Source organism: Miscanthus floridulus, chromosome 12 (assembly GCF_019320115.1).
Source record: "Miscanthus floridulus cultivar M001 chromosome 12, ASM1932011v1, whole genome shotgun sequence".
Classification (NCBI taxonomy): domain Eukaryota; kingdom Viridiplantae; phylum Streptophyta; class Magnoliopsida; order Poales; family Poaceae; genus Miscanthus; species Miscanthus floridulus.
Genome location: NC_089591.1, coordinates 57,060,676 through 57,081,425, shown reverse-complemented (window position 1 = coordinate 57,081,425; position 20,750 = coordinate 57,060,676). Strand labels below are relative to the sequence as shown.

At 44.0% G+C, this 20,750-nt stretch overlaps 1 protein-coding gene and 1 pseudogene across 2 annotated transcripts; both read left to right on the top strand.

The window, feature by feature from the left end:
- Positions 1-709: 709 nt before the first annotated feature.
- LOC136496524 (CLIP-associated protein-like) lies at positions 710-14,269 on the top strand (annotated as a pseudogene).
- Positions 14,270-15,987: 1,718 nt separating this feature from the next.
- LOC136497109 (protein LOW PSII ACCUMULATION 1, chloroplastic-like) lies at positions 15,988-17,760 on the top strand. 2 transcript variants are annotated; one of them, XM_066492891.1, is made up of 4 exons: positions 15,988-16,341; positions 16,462-17,073; positions 17,165-17,215; positions 17,440-17,760. In XM_066492891.1, exons 1-4 carry the CDS (start codon positions 16,100-16,102, stop codon positions 17,579-17,581), a joined length of 1,047 nt encoding a protein of 348 aa, XP_066348988.1. In that variant the 5' UTR covers positions 15,988-16,099; the 3' UTR covers positions 17,582-17,760. The 2 variants fall into 2 exon arrangements, with proteins under 2 accessions (XP_066348988.1, XP_066348989.1); XM_066492892.1 differs by having other exon boundaries at positions 16,064-16,336.
- Positions 17,761-20,750: the final 2,990 nt, after the last annotated feature.

Genomic DNA, 20,750 nt, shown 5'->3' with positions numbered 1-20,750 from the left:
CCTTGGTCCGTGATATATATCCGATGATGAATGAATGGAGATAAGATATGATGACATGGCGCCGTCTTATTTGCTCTCACTGACAGTGTTCCCTAGAGCACCAACGAAAAGATTGGATGTGATAATACTACATACTTCCCCCCCCAGATTTTACAGATATATTAGCATACCAGTATACATCAGCTGTGACTGAAATCCTGCTGCCGTGACAATGTCACTCAAGCCCGGAATGATGCTGCACTCGAACGAATCAGCAGCTGCAGGAGACAGGCAGCCCACACGCATCATGGTGGTGGACATGATTTGGAATGGATTGCGATCTTTTCCCACGCCTTGTTACCTTGCATGACAAGGGTATGGATGGATTGTTTGGATCGTATCGCATTGTAACGTTGTCGCCAAGCTAATACAGAGCCATTCCAAATCCAAAAGAGAAAGTGGAAAACTTTTTTTTTGAAGCAGAGAAACTGGAAAACTTAACAATTCCTCGTGCTGCTCAGCTCAGACTGTGGAAAAAAAAAGGAAAGAACCGTTTAAAATGCGGCCAGAATTTCCACGCGCCACCAGCTTTTGGCCCAGTTTCCTTCTGCCCAGTGGGGTCCATCGTTCAATCCAAAGTTCATACGGAGGCTTGTACGCAAAGGCCCCTCCGGTGCAAAGGATACAAAACATCAGGGGGCTAACTGCACAAAGCCACCTAAAGCCCCCAACCACCCTAGCCTCTGGTGTTCGTCTCGCTGTGTGCGCTCTCTGTCACTCCCCCACCTCTCCTCCCCCCTACACCTCCCTCCTCAGATCCGGCCACACCTCCTGCCCGCCACGCCGCCGGTCCCGCGGCCCGGAACCGAACCCTAGAGCTCTCCCCCGTGGCGGGGCCGCCGGAGCCCCCCCGAGCGCGCGGAGGGAATGGAGGCGGCGCTGGAGGCGGCGCGCGCCAAGGACACCAAGGAGCGCCTGGCGGGGGTCGAGCGGCTGCACGAGGCGCTCGACGCCGCGGCGCGCCGCGGGCTGGCGGCGGCCGAGGTCACCGCGCTGGTGGACACCTGCATGGATCTGACGCGGGACGCCAACTTCCGCATCGCCCAGGGCGGCCTCCAGGCGCTCTCCGCCGCCGCTGTCGTCGCCGGCGAGCACTTCAAGATCCACCTCAACGCCCTCGTCCCGGCCGCCGTCGAGCGCCTCGGCGACGGCAAGCAGCCCGTGCGCGACGCCGCGCGGCAGCTCCTCATCACGCTGATGGAGGTGAGTGAGCTCCCTTCGTCGTCGGCGCTCTCAGGGGGCCTGTCGTCTCTCTCCGGGAAATGCATGTAGCTGGGAAGCTAGATTAAGTTGTGAATTCGAGCTAGGAGGTCGAGCTGGAGCAGGTTGGAGATTTGGGGCTTGTTCTTTTTGGTAGGTCGGGTGGGGCACGGTAGATGTAGAAGTTGCATAGTCGTGCTGAAGTGGGAAATCCAAAGGTCTATTCGGCTGACCATGATAGATTGATGAGGCTTTTACCTGTGTGCCATTATAAAAGTTGGTAATTATCTACAAGCCATTAAAAAAGTTGAGTTCAACTCTTTTGCCCACCACGCCACTTCCGTCAGATTTATGTCAAACCGCGGTTGTGAAAAGTCCAAAATACCCTCAGGTCTGAATATGCAATTAATTTTTTTGGGCATCTTAATGACCTTAAATGAAAAAACTCAAAACTAGAAAGTTGTAGATCTCGACAATATCTACAATTTTTGTATAAAAATTATCTTCATTTAATTCTGTACAAAAAATATATGATTTGATATTATTAATGTCTTAGAAAAATCACATTTTTTGTACGGAATCAAATGAAGATAGTTTTTATAAAAATAAACTTTCTAGTTTTGAGTTTTTTCATTTGAGATCATTAAGATGCTAAAAAAATTAATTGCATATTTAGACCTGAGGGTATTTTCGACTTTTCACACCCGCAGTTTGACACCGTTAGAGCCAAATCTGACAGAAGTGGCGTGGAGGGCAAAAGAGTTCAGAGCAATGGCACCCATGAGAACTCAATTTTTTTAATGGCTTGTGGGTAATTACCAACTTTTATAATGGCACACAAGTAAAAGCCTCTAGATTGATAGGCATAACATTTAAATGAATCAATAGGCTAACTTTTTGTAGGAATCGTGTGCTCTTGGGCTCGAGTATTGTTCCTAAGTTGAGCTTCCAGTGGCATATCTTATTCTTCTGTGGTTTTAGTAGTAGCAAACAAAGATAAATTTGGGATTCAAGTAAAGACTTAGCTGCTTCCCTGTATGCAATATGATACTAGGGCTTCTAAAGATAATTCTTTTATTGTTTTTTACCTTTTACCATTAGAACTAGGATGTCTTTTGGAGCTGTGTTTTTTCATAAATGACTCAGCGCTTCAATCTTTGGCTGTTTGTAATGAAAACGACTTCTAAATTCTGATGCTTTTTTTTACTAGTCAGTGCTTTATGCAGTATTGGACGTTTTTTTTAGAATTATACAGTACAACGTAGACGCTCACTATAAGCTGCTTATGGCCAAAATAAGTTGAAATCAACAGCCAAACGCCACGCTTTTCACTAGCTTATTCTAGCTAGTAGCCACGCTTATTCCCACCGCTCCCATTATGCCGCCAAAAAATCCGATCTAAAATCGAGAAAAGAGCAAGTATTCATCCACATTTCTTTACTAATTACTAAAACCTTTTTTTCTTTTATCTTGAATCTAATTCTACTTACTTTCTTTTTTCGAATCTTTTTCAAAAAATCGTAGACGCTCACTATAAGCTGCTTATGGCCAAAATAAGTTGAAATCAACAGCCAAACGCCACGCTTTTCACTAGCTTATTCTAGCCAGTAGCCACGCTTATTCCCACCGCTCCCATTTGTACTAAAAAGCAGAAGCTGGATCAGACCAGCTTATTTTGACCGCTGCTTTTACACTATTTGTGCAGCTTATCTGGGAAGCGCTTCCCATATAAGCTGTACCAAACAGGGCCATTAAGACACTATTGTTAAACCATGTTACATATGTACTTCCATCCTTCCACTATCAAAGCATTCAAGCCAATCATGTTTGGCGTGTTCTAAAGTTTAGGACTATTATCTTGCAATATTTTGATTTTGTTCAACGCTCAGGTTTCTTCACCAACAATCATAGTTGAAAGAGCTGGTAGTTATGCATGGACTCATAAGAGTTGGAGGGTGCGGGAAGAGTTTGTACGTACAGTGGCAACTGCAGTTGGGCTATTTGCTTCTACAGAGATTTCCTTGCAACGAGTTTTGCTTTCTCCTGTAAGCCAACACTTTCAGATGGTTGTTGTTTATTCTTTTTATTCATATCCAAATTTATATCCTTCTGTATGTTCCACACTTATGCTATATCCAGAAGCCCTAAGATTTTCAGTCTGGTGCAGGTCCTGCAATTGATGAATGATTCGAACCAAAGTGTTCGAGAAGCTGCTATCTCTTGTATTGAGGTTAGTTGATTCCATATTCCATACTGTATAGTGTATAGACCTGCTTCATCTGACACTTTTTTTTCCCACCACCCATGATTTTATGCTTTGTTTTTGACTGTATGCTCTCCATTTCTACTGATCTTGTTTAATTTCCCAATAGTTCCATCCCACATTTGCAAGCTGGAGAGACTGAATCATCTTTTATAGCAACATTCAATGTAGCTCCAAGCTCTTTTGCTTCTAGTTGAATTGCTTTAGTCCCTTGTACTCAGATTCATCTATTTGTATTTCATCAAAACTGTTCATGTACTCAGATTCATCTATTTGTATTTCATCAAAACTGTTCACACTGATTAGCTGGGACACACGCCTGTTATCTAGGCAGCATAAAGTGTTTCTAGTAAGCCTTCATTTTTTTCACTACAGGAGATGTACAAGCACATGGGGTCACAATTTCATGAAGAGTTGCAGCGCCATAATCTGCCTTCTTACATGGTACTTTTATTGCTAAAACTTCCTTTTAATATTTGGGCTAGCAATTTCATGCTTTACATGATATTATGTTCTCTTGTTTTTAATGTCTGCAAATCAACAAAGCGAGATTACCCTAATCTGTATTGTTTGGTGCCTGCAGCTAAAAGAAATAAATTCAAGGTTGGATAAAATAGAACCAAAGGTTCGATCATCTGATACAGCAATGCAGTATAAGGCTGTAGAATCTAGATCTGTTAGTGCTAATCCGAAAAGAGGCAGCCCAAGGACAAAAAGCATACCAAGGGAAAGTACACTATTTGGAGGTAATGTCTACATTTCATGAAATTTTGTATTTCGCACATGAGGATATGAACTAGGATTATGCCCGTGCGTTTTATGAACCAATCAAACTAGATACCACTCCATCAGTCCAGTATAGGCACGAATCGCCAAAAGCCCCAGCTCACCGACGTATCACCTAGGAGCACATCCGAACTAAAAAGACACCATTCCTTTTTGGCACGAGCACGCCAGCTTTTCAGCCTTTTTGAACACATCCGAACTAAAAGGCCAAGGATTCTGGTGATAACGAAACATTCTAAGCACTGCACCACCTATACGCCCTGGGCTCACAGCCACTTTGTTCACTGTTGTGATAATTTATTCCAATATGTATTCCAGAACAAATCATATTCTCTTAATTTGTAACATAGCATGGGCGTGACTCCTTTAGTTGGGCTGTTTTTCCTGAATTTTATGGGGGCATGCATCCTATCACAAGATCTTTGATATTTTCTGTGAAATTAGTTTTCCTATTGACACTAGACATGTTGCCATCTGCATCTCAAGTTATGCTTGTTCAGTTTGTGTGTTCTGATAGTTAACCCCCTGCCACATATACAAGTATACAACATTTCTGATGTGCAATTTCAGGTGACACCGATGTTACAGAAAAAACTGTGGAACCAGTAAAAGTTCATTCTGAGAAAGAATTACTTCGGGAGTTTGAGAAGATCGCGGCTACCCTTGTTCCAGAAAAGGATTGGTCTTTACGTATTGCTGCCATGCAAAGGATTGAAGCCTTGGTTTATGGAGGTTGATTTTCTGCATCCATATCATTATTCCTAATAATGCTTTATGCAATATTACTAGGCCATGAGTATGGCTACAGAGAATATACTGTGAATCTGTGATATGTCTTGGCTGCAAAGTTTAGAAAGCATTTATATGGCCAGAAAAGTAAGCCTTATTGCTGGGCAGGCTAGAACAGAAAAAATTCAGAGTCGTTTTCCTTATTTCTTTTCAACTGCACATATTTAAGCTTTTGGAATGACCACCAAAGGATAGACAAATAGGAATTCCATATTTAGAATGATGGGGTAGCCTTAATGCACTAAACATCCATATTTTGTAGTAAATATTGGTGAATACAAGATCCGTTCCTACTTCATAGTGGAACTTGCAGTTTTGAGGATTTAACCTTCACTGTAAAGGGGATGTAATCAGAGTTGAATCTTAATATTCTGTTTGATTCAAGATCGGGGAAAAAGTATCGTCATCCAATTACGAAACATGAATTTGTCACTGAATCTTTATCATTGGGAGCTCTATCAATTGTCATTGCTAGTATGATATTGCATGCCTCAAAAAAAAATTTAAGTTTTACTCTGTTGTGACATTTGACAGGTGCGATCTATTATCCATCATTCCTTATGCTCTTGAAGCAACTGGTTCCTCCATTGTCTACTCAGCTGTCTGATCGACGTTCTACTATTGTTAAACAGGTATTATCAGTTGCCATTTATCCATCTTTCTTTTTGTACAGATTATTTTTCTTTAAAATCTGTTACTTTGCCTTTTCTATTCCCCAAGGTGAATTGCATACCTGGCATGTTGGATTTTTTTTTTCAAGTTGAAAGATTTCTCACTCATGTTTTTATACCCAGGCATGCCACCTACTTAATATACTATCCAAAGAACTCCTCGGTGATTTTGAGCCATGTGCTGACCAATTCATCCCGGTAATTTCATGAGCAATTTTCTATCCTCCCATACACATTTTGAAACAAACCTAACATGTGTATGGATTTTTCAGATGCTTTTTAAGCTTGTTGTCATAACAGTGCTTGTAATCGCTGAATCTGCAGATACATGTATAAAAACTGTAAGTCATTTATATGTTTGTTCTGAATGGATGCCATTTATTTCACCTCTTTGCTAACGTGGATTATTTTGCAGATCCTGCGGAATTGCAAGGTTGCTAGGATTCTTCCTCGCATAGTTGACACAGCAAAGAATGACCGAAGTGCAATCCTCCGTGCAAGGTAAACATGTTTGGCTGTTTTCACATTGTCCATTGGCTATTTTCTTTCCAGCTTTTCAAGTTTACTTCCCACTATCCCAGGTGCTGTGAGTATGCACTGCTGGTACTGGAGTATTGGGCTGATGCCCCAGAAATACAACGTTCAGCTGATTTATATGAGGATATGATAAAATGCTGTGTAGCAGATGCGATGAGCGAGGTAGGATCAATTTTCTGTCCTGTGTTGCATATCATGTCACGTTCGTTTTTGCACTGAAATGAAGCCATTTGTCCAAAATTGAATTATTATTCTTTATTCCTTACTCCACACCCTTGACTCTTCCTTTCTATTGTGTCATGATTTGCACCCTGCCTGCAGACGTGCTGACAAATTCCATGAAAAAAAATTAAATTTCTTGGCACATAGAAGGACAGGCCTGGCGCAGTGGTGAGAAGCCTTCCCACTGAGCCAAAGGTCCTGGGTTCGATGCAGCCTCTCTACAAAATGCAGGGGTAACGCTTGCCTCGGTTATTCCTTCCCCAGACCCCACTCATGTGGGAGCCGCTAGCACTGGGTCTGTCCTTTTTTTTAAAATTTGCTTAGCACAACAACAAACAATATTGTGAAATAAACAAACACAGTGATCAGATACTCAGAACTTGGTTGAAAATTAATATTTCTGCTCATGCACACCCACAAACATGTATGCGTCATTCCTTCTGTCCTGTTTGACCAGACAGACCTTGTTGGTCTTGCATGCGACAAGAAAGGAAAATAAGGGTTCTAGCCTTCTGGGGAGAATAATGTAGCAAAAGGCAGTTCCCAAGTCAATGTTCGAGCTGTTTATATGGTTAATAAATGTGGTTCTACACTCTCTTTGATTAATGAAGGATGTAATTTGCTCCACAAAGAAAATTATGCTGTTCTCTTTTCTACTAGTTTTGTGAGGAACTGCACATTTCTTGGGATCATTGATTTAGTTCGTACATTATTTTGTGTTTGATTGTATTTTCTCAACTCTAGGTTCGTGCAACTGCAAGAACTTGCTATAGAATGTTTGCAAAGACATGGCCTGAGCGCTCACGCCGTCTTTTTATGTCATTTGATCCTGCGATACAGAGGGTATGCCATTCTGTGCTCTTCCTCCTCTTAAGTTCCTATTTCCAGATAGACAAATACCTGCATTGCATTCTTTAATTGGAGAAAAAAATGCAGATAATAAATGATGAAGATGGTGGTGTGCACAAAAGGTATGCTTCTCCCTCATTGCGTGATAGGGTCGTGCAGCCTTCACGTGCTTCCTCTCATTCAAGTGGTACACATGTACCTGGATATGGTACTTCGGCTATTGTTGCAATGGACAAGAGTGCAGCTATTTCTTCAGATTCATCTTTTCCATCAAATAATCTTCGGTTATCACAGTCAAAGACGATTGGCAGAAGTTCTGAGAGAAGCCTGGAGAGTGTGCTTAGCTCCAGCAAAGAAAAAGTTTCTGCCATTGAAAGTTTGCTGAAAGGTGTCAGCATGTCAGGGCAAAATTTCTCTGCAGCGCGCTCAACAAGCTTGGATCTTGGTATTCTTTAAACTGCTTAGTTGTCATTTTTATTAAGAAATTCAATTACTCTTTTCATGCTATACTCCCTCCTGTATTTTCAGTTTGTACATTGGTTATCTAAATGGTTCTTTGGAACCGAGACAGTGAAGAGATAAAATGATTACGCCACTCTATTTTAATGTTGTAGGATTAGTAAAATTTGGTTAATGAGAACATTATTACTTGTAAATATGTAGGGAGAAGATGTGATAAATAAGGGCAAATAAGAAAAAAGATAAATAAATTTGCTTTGACACTTTATATTATATGCAACAAAATGAGAATTACATGCCTTTTCAAAAATGAAGAAAAAACGGCAGCATTTTTTATGCATCGGAGAACAATTTTACTGATTCTGTTTTTTTCCGTTGATACTATAAAAGTTTTAATTTCTTATTTACCTTTTTAATCCTAGTGCAGGAGTTGATCCTCCATCATCTCGTGATCCTCCTGTGCCGCTTGCAGCACCAGCATCAAATGTTCTGTCATTGCAGAACTCAGCACTGTTGGACTCATCCCTTCCTACCATCCCACCTAGTTCACGAAATGGTGGTTCCCGCTTATTGGATACGATGACAACACACTTGCCCACCAAAGAACGGTCAAGGTCACCATATTTGAGTAATATGTCATCTGAGTCCATGTCTGGCTTATCATTGCCTTACTCAAGAAGATCTTCGGAGAGGCTTCAAGAAGGAGGCCGCATGGATGAGAGCTATGATATCCGTTCAACTAGGCGAATCCCTCAAATGCATTTGGAGAGAAACTATGTTGATATATCTTATAGGGATTCCAGCCACAGAGATTCACATAACAACCATGTCCCAAATTTCCAGAGACCTCTTCTAAGGAAGCAAGTAATGTCAAGGGCTTCTGCAAGTGGCAGACACAGCTTTGATGATAGCCATGTACCATCAGGTGATGTGTCTGGCTATACAGATTCTCTGGCTTCTCTAAATGATGCACTTTCTGAGGGTCTCAGCCCTAGTTCTGACTGGGTAGCAAGAGTTTCAGCTTTTGAGTTTATTCGGAATTTATTGAAACAAGGCCAGAAAGGCATTCAAGAAATTACTCAAAATTTTGAGAAGGTTATGAAGCTATTTTTCCGTCATTTGGATGATCCTCACCATAAGGTTGCACAGGCAGCCTTCTCTGCACTTGCAGAGATTATCCCAGCCTGCAAGAAGCTATTTGAAAGTTATGTCGAGCGAATTCTACCATATGTATTTTCACGGCTTATTGATCCAAAAGAGTTGGTGAAAAAACCATGCTCCGTAACATTGGAGATTGTTGGTCGAACATATGCTATTGATATGTTGCTACCTGCGCTAGTACGATCATTAGATGAACAGAGGTCCCCAAAGGCAAAATTGGCTGTTCTTGAGTTTGCAAATAAATCATTCAGCAAGTACACTGTTGACTCTGATGGTTATAGTAACAGTGGCTTTCTTAAACTATGGCTTTCAAAATTGGCACCTTTGGTAAATGAAAAGAATGCAAAATTGAAGGAGGCATCTATTTCTGGTATCATATCTGTTTATTCTCACTTTGATTCAACAGCAGTGCTAAATTTTATTCTCAGTTTGTCAGTTGAAGATCAAAACCTCTTGAGGAGAGCCCTGAAGATCAAAACCCCTCGTATTGAGGTTGATCTGGTGAACTACTTGCAGAGTAAGAAAGAACGTCCACGCCCCAAATCTTATGACCAGGCGGATTTTGGTTCGGAGGATGGCTATGCACTGACATCCAAGAACAGCTATCCATTTGGGCGGTTTTCTTCTAGTTCCCTTGATGCTGAAGGGGGAAAGAAGATCAATTCAATGCAAGAACCAGTGCTGCATAATGTCTCTATAGGTCGAACAGCTTCTGATTTGAGCATGGATCATGCTATTCAAAGTTTGGAGTCATCTACAGGAGCTGAAGTTCATTTAACTAGAAGTAGAGAACCAAAGACTAACAGTAACTCAGTTGTGGAAGCTGCTCGCTCTTGGACAAACTACCCTGAAAAAACTGATGCCTCCTTAGATGGTGAAACTGCTACCGGTACTCCTCGGTTAGATTTCAGCCGGTTTCTTACTTCTGATGGGCATAATACTGTTGGTTCAACCACCGAAGAAAGTGTTCAAGAGGGTGATATGATTGTGAATCTTAGTTCTATAAAGACCAGCCTTCAAACAGACAACAGCCTGAGCATACCACAACTTCTCCATCAGGTATTAATGGAAATCTTTCACTGACACCCTGACCCGTGACTGTGTCTCTCTTCTTACCTAGAATTTGTGTTTATTATTTTAACTTATGAGTCTCAACTTTATAGATAAGCAATGACACTGAAGTTTCAAGCTCGGAAAAGCGGGAAGCATTGCAACAGTTGGATTGATGCTTCCCTTGATAACAACAGCTCCATCTGGGCAAAGGTTTGCCACCTGATGATTATCTTACTAAATATTCCTTACGATAACCACACTTATTTTCCTTCTTGGTTTCTGAGTTTGTTTTTTCTACTGGACCATCTTCTGTTTTAATTCCATGATGAAGCATTTTAATCTTCTTTATGAGAATTGAGAAGTCTCTTCGCATTGCACAGGTGAGGGTAAGGCTTGCCACTGACACCCTTCCCCAGACCCCGCACAGAGCGGGAGCTCTCTGCACTGGGTACGTCCTTATGAGAATTGAGAAGAAGGGTGGGCCTAGTGCAAGCGGTAGAGTCTTACCGCCTGTGACCGGAAGGTCCCTGGGTTCGAGTCGCGGTCTCCTCGCATTGCACAGGCGAGGGTAAGGCTTGCCACTGACACCCTTCCCCAGACCCCGCACGGAGCGGGAGCTCTTTGCACTGGGTACGCCCTTTATGAGAATTGAGAACAGTAGGGGAGTTCTAAATATGTTTGATCTATAAATCTTCTGAACGTTTGCATGTGGCTTATCAGCCTATTCGTTTGGCTGTGGCTTGTCGTAAACGATCGTAAATTTCCAGCCGGAACAGTATTTTTCTCTCACACAAACCAGCCAGCAGTACTTCTTCACAAACCAGCAACGATATGAACCAACCAACCGAACAGGCTATATATATCTAAAAAAACTGTGTTGTAAAACTTAGTTTTCCTTTTGGGGAAAAAATTGTTGTGATGTAAAAGTTGTTTGGGTGAACATATTTCTTTTACATTCATACTAACCTTTGATCTATTTTCATATACACACACAACTTATTAATAGTTTAGTACTCCACTTGCTTGTTTGTTACTCCATCCATTCCAGATTATAAGACGTTTTGGCTTTTCTAGATACATAGCTTTTTGCTATGCACTTAGATATACACTATGTCTAGATACATAGTTAAAGCATTGTATGTAGAAAAGTTAAAACGTCTTATAATTTGGAACGGAGGGAGTAATAGAGTTTGGTCTGTTGTTGGAAGCCAAATTCTCTTTTCTTCAAACAGAAACAAAGAAACCTTCATGTAGCTTGAGGCATGACCTGCTTCCTTCTTTGTATCTAGCAACAAATAGTTCAGCACTGCCTGAGACATGGCGTGCAGTTTCATTGGTTTGCCATTGCTGAATGTTGGAATGCCTTATTTAGGGAGGTTGGTAGAAAAAGAAGAAAAAAAAGTCATATGGATACGAAGGAACTGTTTTGTTGCCCATCTGGAAAGTCATCCCTACTTGAATTGGTGTGGGATGGGGCTCCTGGTTCATTGGACATTACTTGTGTTAAACATGAAAAGGGATTTATGTGACTTCACTTCCATGCTATTCTAGAAGACCCCATTATTTGCACTCCTATCATACTGTTATAGCACCTGATGGTCGAAAGTTGAAACTCCACTCACTGGTTCATGAGGTTACTGTTGCTGCAATCTCCATCTCAGCACTTGTCCCATTGCTGTGGAACTAGAACTTCACTGAACCTTGCTCACTTTTGGACCTCGTAGGAGGTTTGCACTCCCCTGCCAGTTCCCATTGGACCTTACCATACGCCGCATGACCTAGGCCGATGACTACTGATAGTTTGGACCTATAGAAACTAAAAGTGCCTCGTCTTGAAAGAATTTTGCTCCCTCCCTCTCTCATATTATGTTGTTTTTTCCTTTTTCTCTGTCTAGTGAGCTTTCTGTTTTATGGCTACTGGAGGTGTAAATCACGTAGATTAAGTACAAAGTAATCTAGATGTGGATTTCAATCATTGTTTGCTTTCTGATGTTGACCTTTCAATCTTGAAACAGTACTTCAATCAAATCTTAACGGCTGTGCTCGAGGTATTAGATGACTCTGATTCATCCACGAGGGAGCTTGCTTTATCTTTGATTGCTGAGATGCTCAACAACCAGGTCTGAGTTTTCTCCTTTTTTGAGCATAACAATATTAGGTAGTTGATCGACTCTCCCTTTTTACATTACAAATATATTTCTCCCAGAAAGATTCAATTGAAGACTCTATGGAGATTGTTCTTGAAAAACTCCTGCATGTGACCAAAGATGCAGTGGCCAAGGTATTACCTTTCTTCATTTTACCCATTGTAATTTGCGGACTTGATTGTGTTAAAATTTCTTCGTTGCTATGCAGATTTCAAATGAGGCAAACCAATGCTTAAATGTTCTATGGGCAAAATATGATCCTTTCAGATGTCTTGCTGTATGTACAAAGTTTTGCTCTTATGTACTATTGTTGCTTCCCTTTCTACTCTGTCCAGTTTATTATACTTCGATGTTAAAGGCCATTGGTTCTTATGCAGATTATTGTACCTTTATTGGTCAGTGATGATGAGAAGATACTTGTCGTGTGTATCAGCTGTTTGACAAAGGTATCTCATATTTGCAGTTGGTATTGCTGTCTGATCATTTCCCACTAATTTGAATGGCATATCATAGACTGTATAGTGATTTAACAAAGGAAGTGCCTATGTCTGTTACAGCTATGATTTAGTGCAGAGAGCATCATGTTGTAATGTATCAATCTCAATTCTAAATTTGAGGTGACAATATTGCTTTTTTTAAATGGACTTGACACTGTCGTACTAGCTATTGTTGGTTCACCAAAAACCATCATTGCACTTATTTCATTTTAGGATACCTTAGTTGCTTGTGCACTACCCTATTGTGTTCTTTCTTCGAAGCTTTAGCCACTATCGATGCTAATCAATCTGAACTTTTACAATACATATATATATTTTTTTGTAACTTCTGAATGTGACTTTCAAGAGTGTCATGTTCACTGGCTGGAGGAAAAATGAACTAATAGTATGAGAAAATCATGTTAGTTTAAATGAATTTTGTCCTTATGTCTGGCGCATCTGTAGTCAAGGGTGTTTGGTAGTAGGCCAGTTGGCCTCTCTGTGCTTTCTCTCTCTCTTAATGAAATGACACGCCAGCTCTTCTGCACTGTTTGAGAGGAAAAAGGAAATAACTAGTAATATGGAAAAAAATATTTGTTTCAAAATTTGCTTAAAATTTCGTTTGTTAGTGTTAAGGATTGCTTTGGCTTGTACAAACATTGTTGATAGTTGTTCTCTTGTGACAATTGTGCAGCTTGTTGGGCGCCTTTCCCAAGAGGAATTGATTGATCAGTTGCCTACATTTCTGCCAGCATTATTTGATGCTTTTAACAACCAAAGTCCAGATGTCCGAAAGGTCAGTACCATCATATTTCCCTTGCTTATTCTGTACACGACCTTTCAATTGTGTACTGACCTTTTTTTTGTATCTTGAAATTTCGTAATACATTCCTCTAGTAAGCTTTTAGTTGGACCCCAAAATCCAAAAAGTTGCTACAGTACCTGTCACATCGAATGTTTGTGGCTCGTGCATGGAGCATTAAATGTAGATGAAAAGAAAAACTAATTACACAGTTTGGTGGGAAATTGCAAGACGAACGTTTTAAGCCTAATTAGTCAATGCTTGGACACTATTTGTCAAATAAAAACGAAGGTGCTACAGTAGCCCTAAAATCCAAATTTCGCGAACTAAACAAGGGCTAACTAATCGTTGGTCATTCTTGTTACTCTAGACTGTTGTGTTCTGCCTGGTGGATATCTACATCATGCTTGGGAAAGCATTCGCTCCATACTTGGAAGGGCTTAGCAGCACGCAGCTCCGCCTAGTAACCATCTACGCTAACCGGATTTCACAGGCGAGGTCTGGCAAGCCAATCGATTCTAACCAATGAGATTGTAACATTGTTATTATTTGTGGTCTATATGAGCATTTCTTCGGTAGGGTGTTTTTCTTGTCATTTGTTTGTGTATGTGTATAGTATAAACAAGCGCCCCCCATCTGTCAAGAGCTCCTGGTTTTTTGCCCTGTGTGATTATGTATTCCCTCTTTACCCTTTTTCATTTTTTTCTTTAGTAGCTTGTGGAGAGTGTTAATGAGTGTGGCTTCATTTGTACTACTTGGTACATACGCTGTACAAAGAAAGGAAAGTGTAGTTTCAGTGGAGAACAGTTATGGAAGTGATTTTTTGGGCCCATTTTCCTTGGCTGGATGACAGTTTGCCGGCCAGTTGTGAAATATGGCAAAACTTCTGTGGATTCTTTTCTTCAGGTCGATCGTTTTTCTTCGTAGTGCGTCCGTGAGAAGAGTGGAAGTAAACGAAATGTTACAAATTCTTAATGGAGTACATGGTTTTGTTGCCCTACGCGCTAACAAAATACTCTCTCCGTCCTAAAATAACTATCAAATACTCTCTCCGTCCTAAAATAACTGTTGTTTTCACTTTCCGAGAAATAACTTTGTATAATTTTATATAAAAAATATTAATATTTATAGTACATAATTAATATCATTAGATAGATTGTTAAATCTATTTTTATAATAAATTTATTTGAAGATACAAATGTTGTACACATTTTTCTATAAATTTAATTAAACTTATGACATGGAAATAAAAAACAACAGTTAATTTAGGACTCAGGGAGTACTAATTTGGCCATCTCATCCATTTCATGTCATATTGTGTCCTCTTTTCGGTTGTATAGTTCGGGAACAAGGTGTATGTGATGGTGTCGTGCTAGTTTTCCGTGGGGTCATCCTGCTGGGGTTGGCTGCTGTCGTCTGCAGCGGCCTCCGTGCTTGTTGGGCGCATGAGACCAAGCATGGCTTGGGCTACTGCTGGTATTGCTTGGCACGGGTAGGGTCATTGGCTGGATGGGCGGCTGGGGTTTCTACTATCCGCGGCCCTCTCCTCCCCGTCACCTTCCTCCCCCCTTGCTCGAGACGGTTTCGTGGTGGAGCTAGCTAGATCGGCTTGCTGCTGGCCGGCTTTGTTGGATCTAGGGGTGGGCAGCTTTTCTGGTGGGATTCTTGCGGTGCTTTCCTATCATGTGTTTCTCGGGGCGACGGCCAGGTGGAATTGCTGCTGGTCCCTCGCTGCATTCTACCTTGTTGCTAGGGTGGAGGGCGTCTTCCCGTGGCTTCACGTGCGGGAGGGACGCTTGCAGTGCGTGTGGTGGCGTTCGGTGTCAGCGGGGACACCCGCGTGTATCTCCGGTGCTTTTCCTCGGGGTAGGCTACCTCTGTGGGGGCTCCGGCGGGCAGCGGTGGGTAAGTTGCACGAGATCGGAGCAAAAGCATGGACGATGACATCTGTTGATATCGCTCTCTTCTTGAAGGCATCCTCTCTCTACCTCTTTTCCTATCGTGCTGGAATTGTAGGTGAAAATCTTTCTTGTTGGACTAGCTTGTCGGCGTTTTTGGCGTCGTTTCCTTAGAGGCGTTGTTAGGCTTTCAGGATCCCCTACACTCTTGTCGTCTTGCCATGGGTCACGGGTCGTCGTCGTCGTGTAAGCGTACATATACAAAATACTCTCCGGCCTTCGTACGTACCGAGTATCTCCGGTATCTGATGGGCAAGACATCAGGGAGGTAAACGTATATACACGTGTGTCATCAAGGAACAATTCTGTGCCAGGGCTCGTTCGTTTACGATAGTTCCTGCCAGGAACGGTTCCTGGTGAAGACTGCCCTATACAAATATTATAAACGTTTCTAGCCGGAACGGTCCCAGAACGTAATTCCCTGGGAACCGAACAGGCCCTCAAAGAGAACGACAAATTTTGGCAACCCAGATGTGTCAAGAGGTACGCAGACAGTCCTAGAAACTTTTCTCCCTGAATAGCAGGCATAGAAGGAGCTCGAGTAGATTAGCTCCATGGCAAGTGCGGGTGCACAGGCAGGGGTGGATCGTAAGGCCAAGGCTCGTCCTCGCTGTTTCCGTTGCCGCCACAAACCAAGTAGCGGTTAGACGCGGACCACCATCCTTCAGCGAGACGCGGACAAGAGCTATGGTCTGCACTGCACTCCGCAGGCAGGCAAGCACGCAAGCCTGCCGTCCCGAGATGGCGACGACCCTTCCCGTCCCCGTCCCCTACGCCCTACGGTTACGCGCCCCTCTTCCCATCTCCCGGCGAGTTCCCCGCAAGCCAGCACTCTCCTGTAGCAGAGCATGCCGCGCCGGCGTCCGCTGCTCCGCCGCAAACAAGCCCTCCCCTCCTCCCCCCACCACTCCGGACAGCAGCGAGGTAAGGTAGCCGCCGCCACCAGCTTGTTTCTACTCTGTGCCTAGCAAATCTCGGCTCTGGAGTCTGTGTTTGGAGTCCTTATTATATCGTCCGGTGAACCGGCCGGCTTACGGTTGTCGTCGCAGCTCCATGGCGAATATACGGAGTGAGGTGCTCTCCCCGTTCCGGTCGGTGCGGATGTTCTTCTACCTCGCGTTCATGGCCAGCGGCACGCTGGGGGGGCTCATCGCGCTCGCGCGGCTCCTCCCGGCGCTGTCCGTGTCCGACCCCGCGCGGGCGGCGGGCGCGGCCGACACGCTCAAGGGCCTGGGCATCGACGTCGCGGCCGTCTCGCTCTTCGCCTTCCTCTACTCGCGCGAGAGCAAGGCCAAGGACGCCCAGGTGGCCAGGCTCGCGCGGGAGGAGCGCCTGTCCAGGCTCAGGCTCCGCGTCGGCGCCGGCGCCGGCGCGGGCAGCAGCAGGCCGTTCACGCTCAGCGAGCTGCGGGGCACCGCGCGGCTCGTCATCGTGGCGGGCCCCGCGGAGTTCGTCGCCGAGTCGTTCCGCAGGAGCCAGCCGTTCCTGAGGGAGCTCGCGGAGAGGGCCGTGCTGGCGGTGCCCTTCGCCACGGACGGCAGCACGCCCGAGCTGCGGCTCGACGGCAGCGGCGAGGACGGCGTCGACGACGACGAGGACGTTGCCAGGAGGAGCAAGAGGCTCTGGCAGCTCACGCCGGTGTACATAACTGAATGGGCGCAGTACGAAATTAAACACACTCAGCTTAGAACACCTTTGTCCATAAACTTGATTAGTCTCGCGTTGATCACCACTTTCTTGCATCTGATGCAGATGGTTAGACGATCAAAAGAAGCTGGCCGGCGTGCCATCTGATTCCCCCGTGTAAGCACCTCGAAACTCGCCTGGTTTCCCAACGTCATTGTTCTGAAGATTTCAATTTTGTCTAATTTCTTGTAAAAATTTTAAACTCTTCTCTTCTCTATTCGAAATGGGCACCAAGCTGATTCGTTAAAAAGAAGATCTTAGTCTTGCCATGTCGCAGTGATTGAATGATCTATTCTTAATTTCTTGTTATCTTACCATTGGATGTCGACGCTGCGTTGCAGGTACCTCTCCCTCCGGATGGACGGGCGCGTCCGCGGCAGCGGCGTGGGGTACCCGCCGTGGCAAGCGTTCGTGGCGCAGCTGCCGCCGGTGAAAGGGATGTGGTCGGGTCTTCTCGACGGGATGGACGGCAGGGTGCTCTAGGCCGACAACGTGATGATCGATAAGCATCCATCCCGTTTTGCCGTGCCTAGTTTGTTAGATGTGACCAGTGCTTACAAGGATGTTTTACTTGTTCATAAGAGTCGAAATTGAGAAAGCACTACTTGTATTGTATAGTAGCACATGAACATAAAATCAAAGACATCATGTGTATTTGCCCATCTTCCTGCAGACATGTATACTGGGTGCGTCACACACGCTGTAAATCAGAATGCCCCCCCCCCCACACCCACACACACACCCCAAACACCACCACCACACACCCACCAAAAAAATGATTCATTTAGAAACAGGTTGATTTCTCACCCGAATTCTTGGTTACCCTTTCGGCTATAATATGAGTTTGGCTCCATCGTTTTACTGTGTCTTTGGTTTGCGGGTTCAAGTGGGATATCCCGAGTCTGTCCCAGATGATCTGCTATTTGGATTGGAGATTGAGTGGAATGGATTGAACCCAAATGGGAATATTCCCTCAATATCCGGGTTCAGCTAGTTCCTCCAAAAAGAGGGGACCGAGCGAACCCACTCCAACGCCGTCTCCTCCGTCTCCGCGTCCACGTACGCTCCCGGCCCCGGCCCCAGCGCCGGCGTTCGCCACTCCCAGAGCTGATGTCCGCCCCTCCCTGTGTCGGCCCAGCCCTGTCCCCAGCGCTCGCCCCGGCCCCGGCAGTCGCGGCGGTGCCCACGTCGGTCGCGGAGGAGAAGGACTGGAGGAGCTGCTCACACACTGGTTGGAGGAGGAGGAGCTGCGCACATCACGGAGGAGGAGGAGCCTGCGGCGATGCCCACACCGGTTGCGGAGGAGGAGGAGCTTGCGGATCCATGGCCTGGGGGAGAAGAAGGGGTCTCGCGGGCCGCTGGCGTTGGGGCGAGGTGGCAGGGCAGCGTGGCGGGGCCAGTAGGGGTGCGGGGTGGCGTGGCGGGCCACCAGGGGCTGGACGACGCGGTGCGGGGCGGGGCGTGCCGGTGGTGGTAGGGCGATGCGTCGTGAGTTCGCGACGGGAGCTGGAAGAAAAGGTGGAGTCGCTGACAAGTGGGTCCCATGTGGGATAGTTACTAACGGAGTTAACAGTCCCATTCATTCAAACCCGCTCCATCCCACATACCAAACAAAAAAACTGGAACGGTTCCAACCCTCAAACCAAACACGAAATGGGTTCATCCCATCCCAAAAAACTAGGTTGGATCCATCCCAACCCACTTGGTCCTCAAACCAAACACACAGACACAGTTATAGACCCTAGCGTATTCTATATGGGTTCAGGCTATTAGGTTAAGTTCCACACTTTTCCTAATGACCAGATGCTTGAGTTCCCAGGCGATACTGCATTCACTCTTGCCTTGATTTTTTTCCATCTAGTTAAATCTGAGCCTTACATGCTCATAAGCCAACGGTGAAGATCGTTACCTAAAAACATATTATATTCACTAGTACATAGGTGGGCTTCAATCCCGGTAGGGAACAGGCTTTAGTCCCGGTTTCCCAATCGGAATTGCGGACCCGGGACTAAAGGGTGGGATCTTTAGTCCCGGGTCACGCAACGGGGACTAAAGCCCATCCTCGGGACTAAAAAAATAATTTAAATCCTGGAGACCTCTTTCTTGCGGTGCGTGAGATACGAACTCAAGACCCCTCGCATTGCGCGTTACCAACTCAACTAGACACCACATGTGACAAAGTCCTGGTCGCTCTCCTTTTGAATTCACCCGTGTGGAACCTTTAGTCCCGAGTGGAAGACCTTTAGTCCTGGTTTATGACACCAATCGGGACTGAAAGGTCACCCTTTAGTCCCAGTTGGACAACCGAAACTAAAGGTTGGAGGACCTTTAGTCCGGGTTGGTAACACTAACCGGAACTAAATGATGGTTTTTAGTCCCAGTTGGTGTTACCAACCGAGATAAAAAATGGCCTTTGGTGCCTTCAAAATTTAGACCCGGGATTAATGCTCACATTAGTCCCGAACCCAAACACAACCGAGACTAAAAGTGCGAACGGAAAGTCGTTTCTCTACTAGTGATTTCAGGCACCCTGAAATATAGCAAGTTCCTTAGTTCCAAAAATTGGATAGTGGTGACTGGTGAGTGTAACAATGAGGATATCCAAATCCTTATCTTGTGCACATGTGTTTCGGCATGACTCTTCGACGGTGATACAGGGGTAGCAAGGTCATCAGTCGATCGGTGGGACCAACAGCCCCAAGGACTTAGGGTTGGGTTTTCGGTTTTTAGGAGTGCACAATGTTCAATGGCTATAAAGGAAGGGCGAGTGACCCAAAGGTTAAGGTAGGGTAGGGTGGGGTGGAACATCATTGCAACAGGGTGATGGCGGCGAGGGATATCTAGGAATAATGAAATGGCAAGTCGTATTTTCTCTTGATCTTGTTTTTACAATTATTTTCTAGTATATGCTCTCGTCTATCTATTATAATCAACTGACACTAACAATCGGGCTACATAGAAGGCCAAATGATCTCAACAAAAACACAAGTGTCATGTAACCACCTCATACTCTTGATCCTATTTGATATGACCACAACTGTCACTTGATCAAGAGCTAAATATCTATGTGTTTATTCAAAGGGTACCCTTATTCAAATGGATTTTGTAGCCAACTCAACTCACATCCCAGCAATACTTTTATAGATAGATAAGATTAGCACAACATATATATAGCACATTTTCTTTTGACCGGTATTAGTCCGTTGTGTCTACACTAACATGACCATAGGATCGGATCAGCGACACGTGTTTTGTCGAAGTCGGTTCGGCTTATCAACTTTGATAAATTATAATAGCTAAGGAGAGCATATACTAGCAAATAAACACAAGAAAATCATAGAAGATCCAATAACTCCAATGTAGGCGCTAGAAGATAAAATATGATTTTAGATTTTTTTTGAGCTAAAGCAAAATTGATATACGTTTTCTAATATTAAACCATATTTTAAAAATTTTTATTCCATATTTTTAGATGTTATTAGATAATTTTTTGAAAAAATACTGGATATTAGAACAAATATATGTACAATTCGTTTAAAGGCTATTAGGCCCCTAAATTATGGACGTAGTTTAAAACCACCCTCAAAACTTGCTATGATAGTGATTTTACGGGTATTTGATAGTTTATGTAGGGTGTATAAGGGTTATCTGT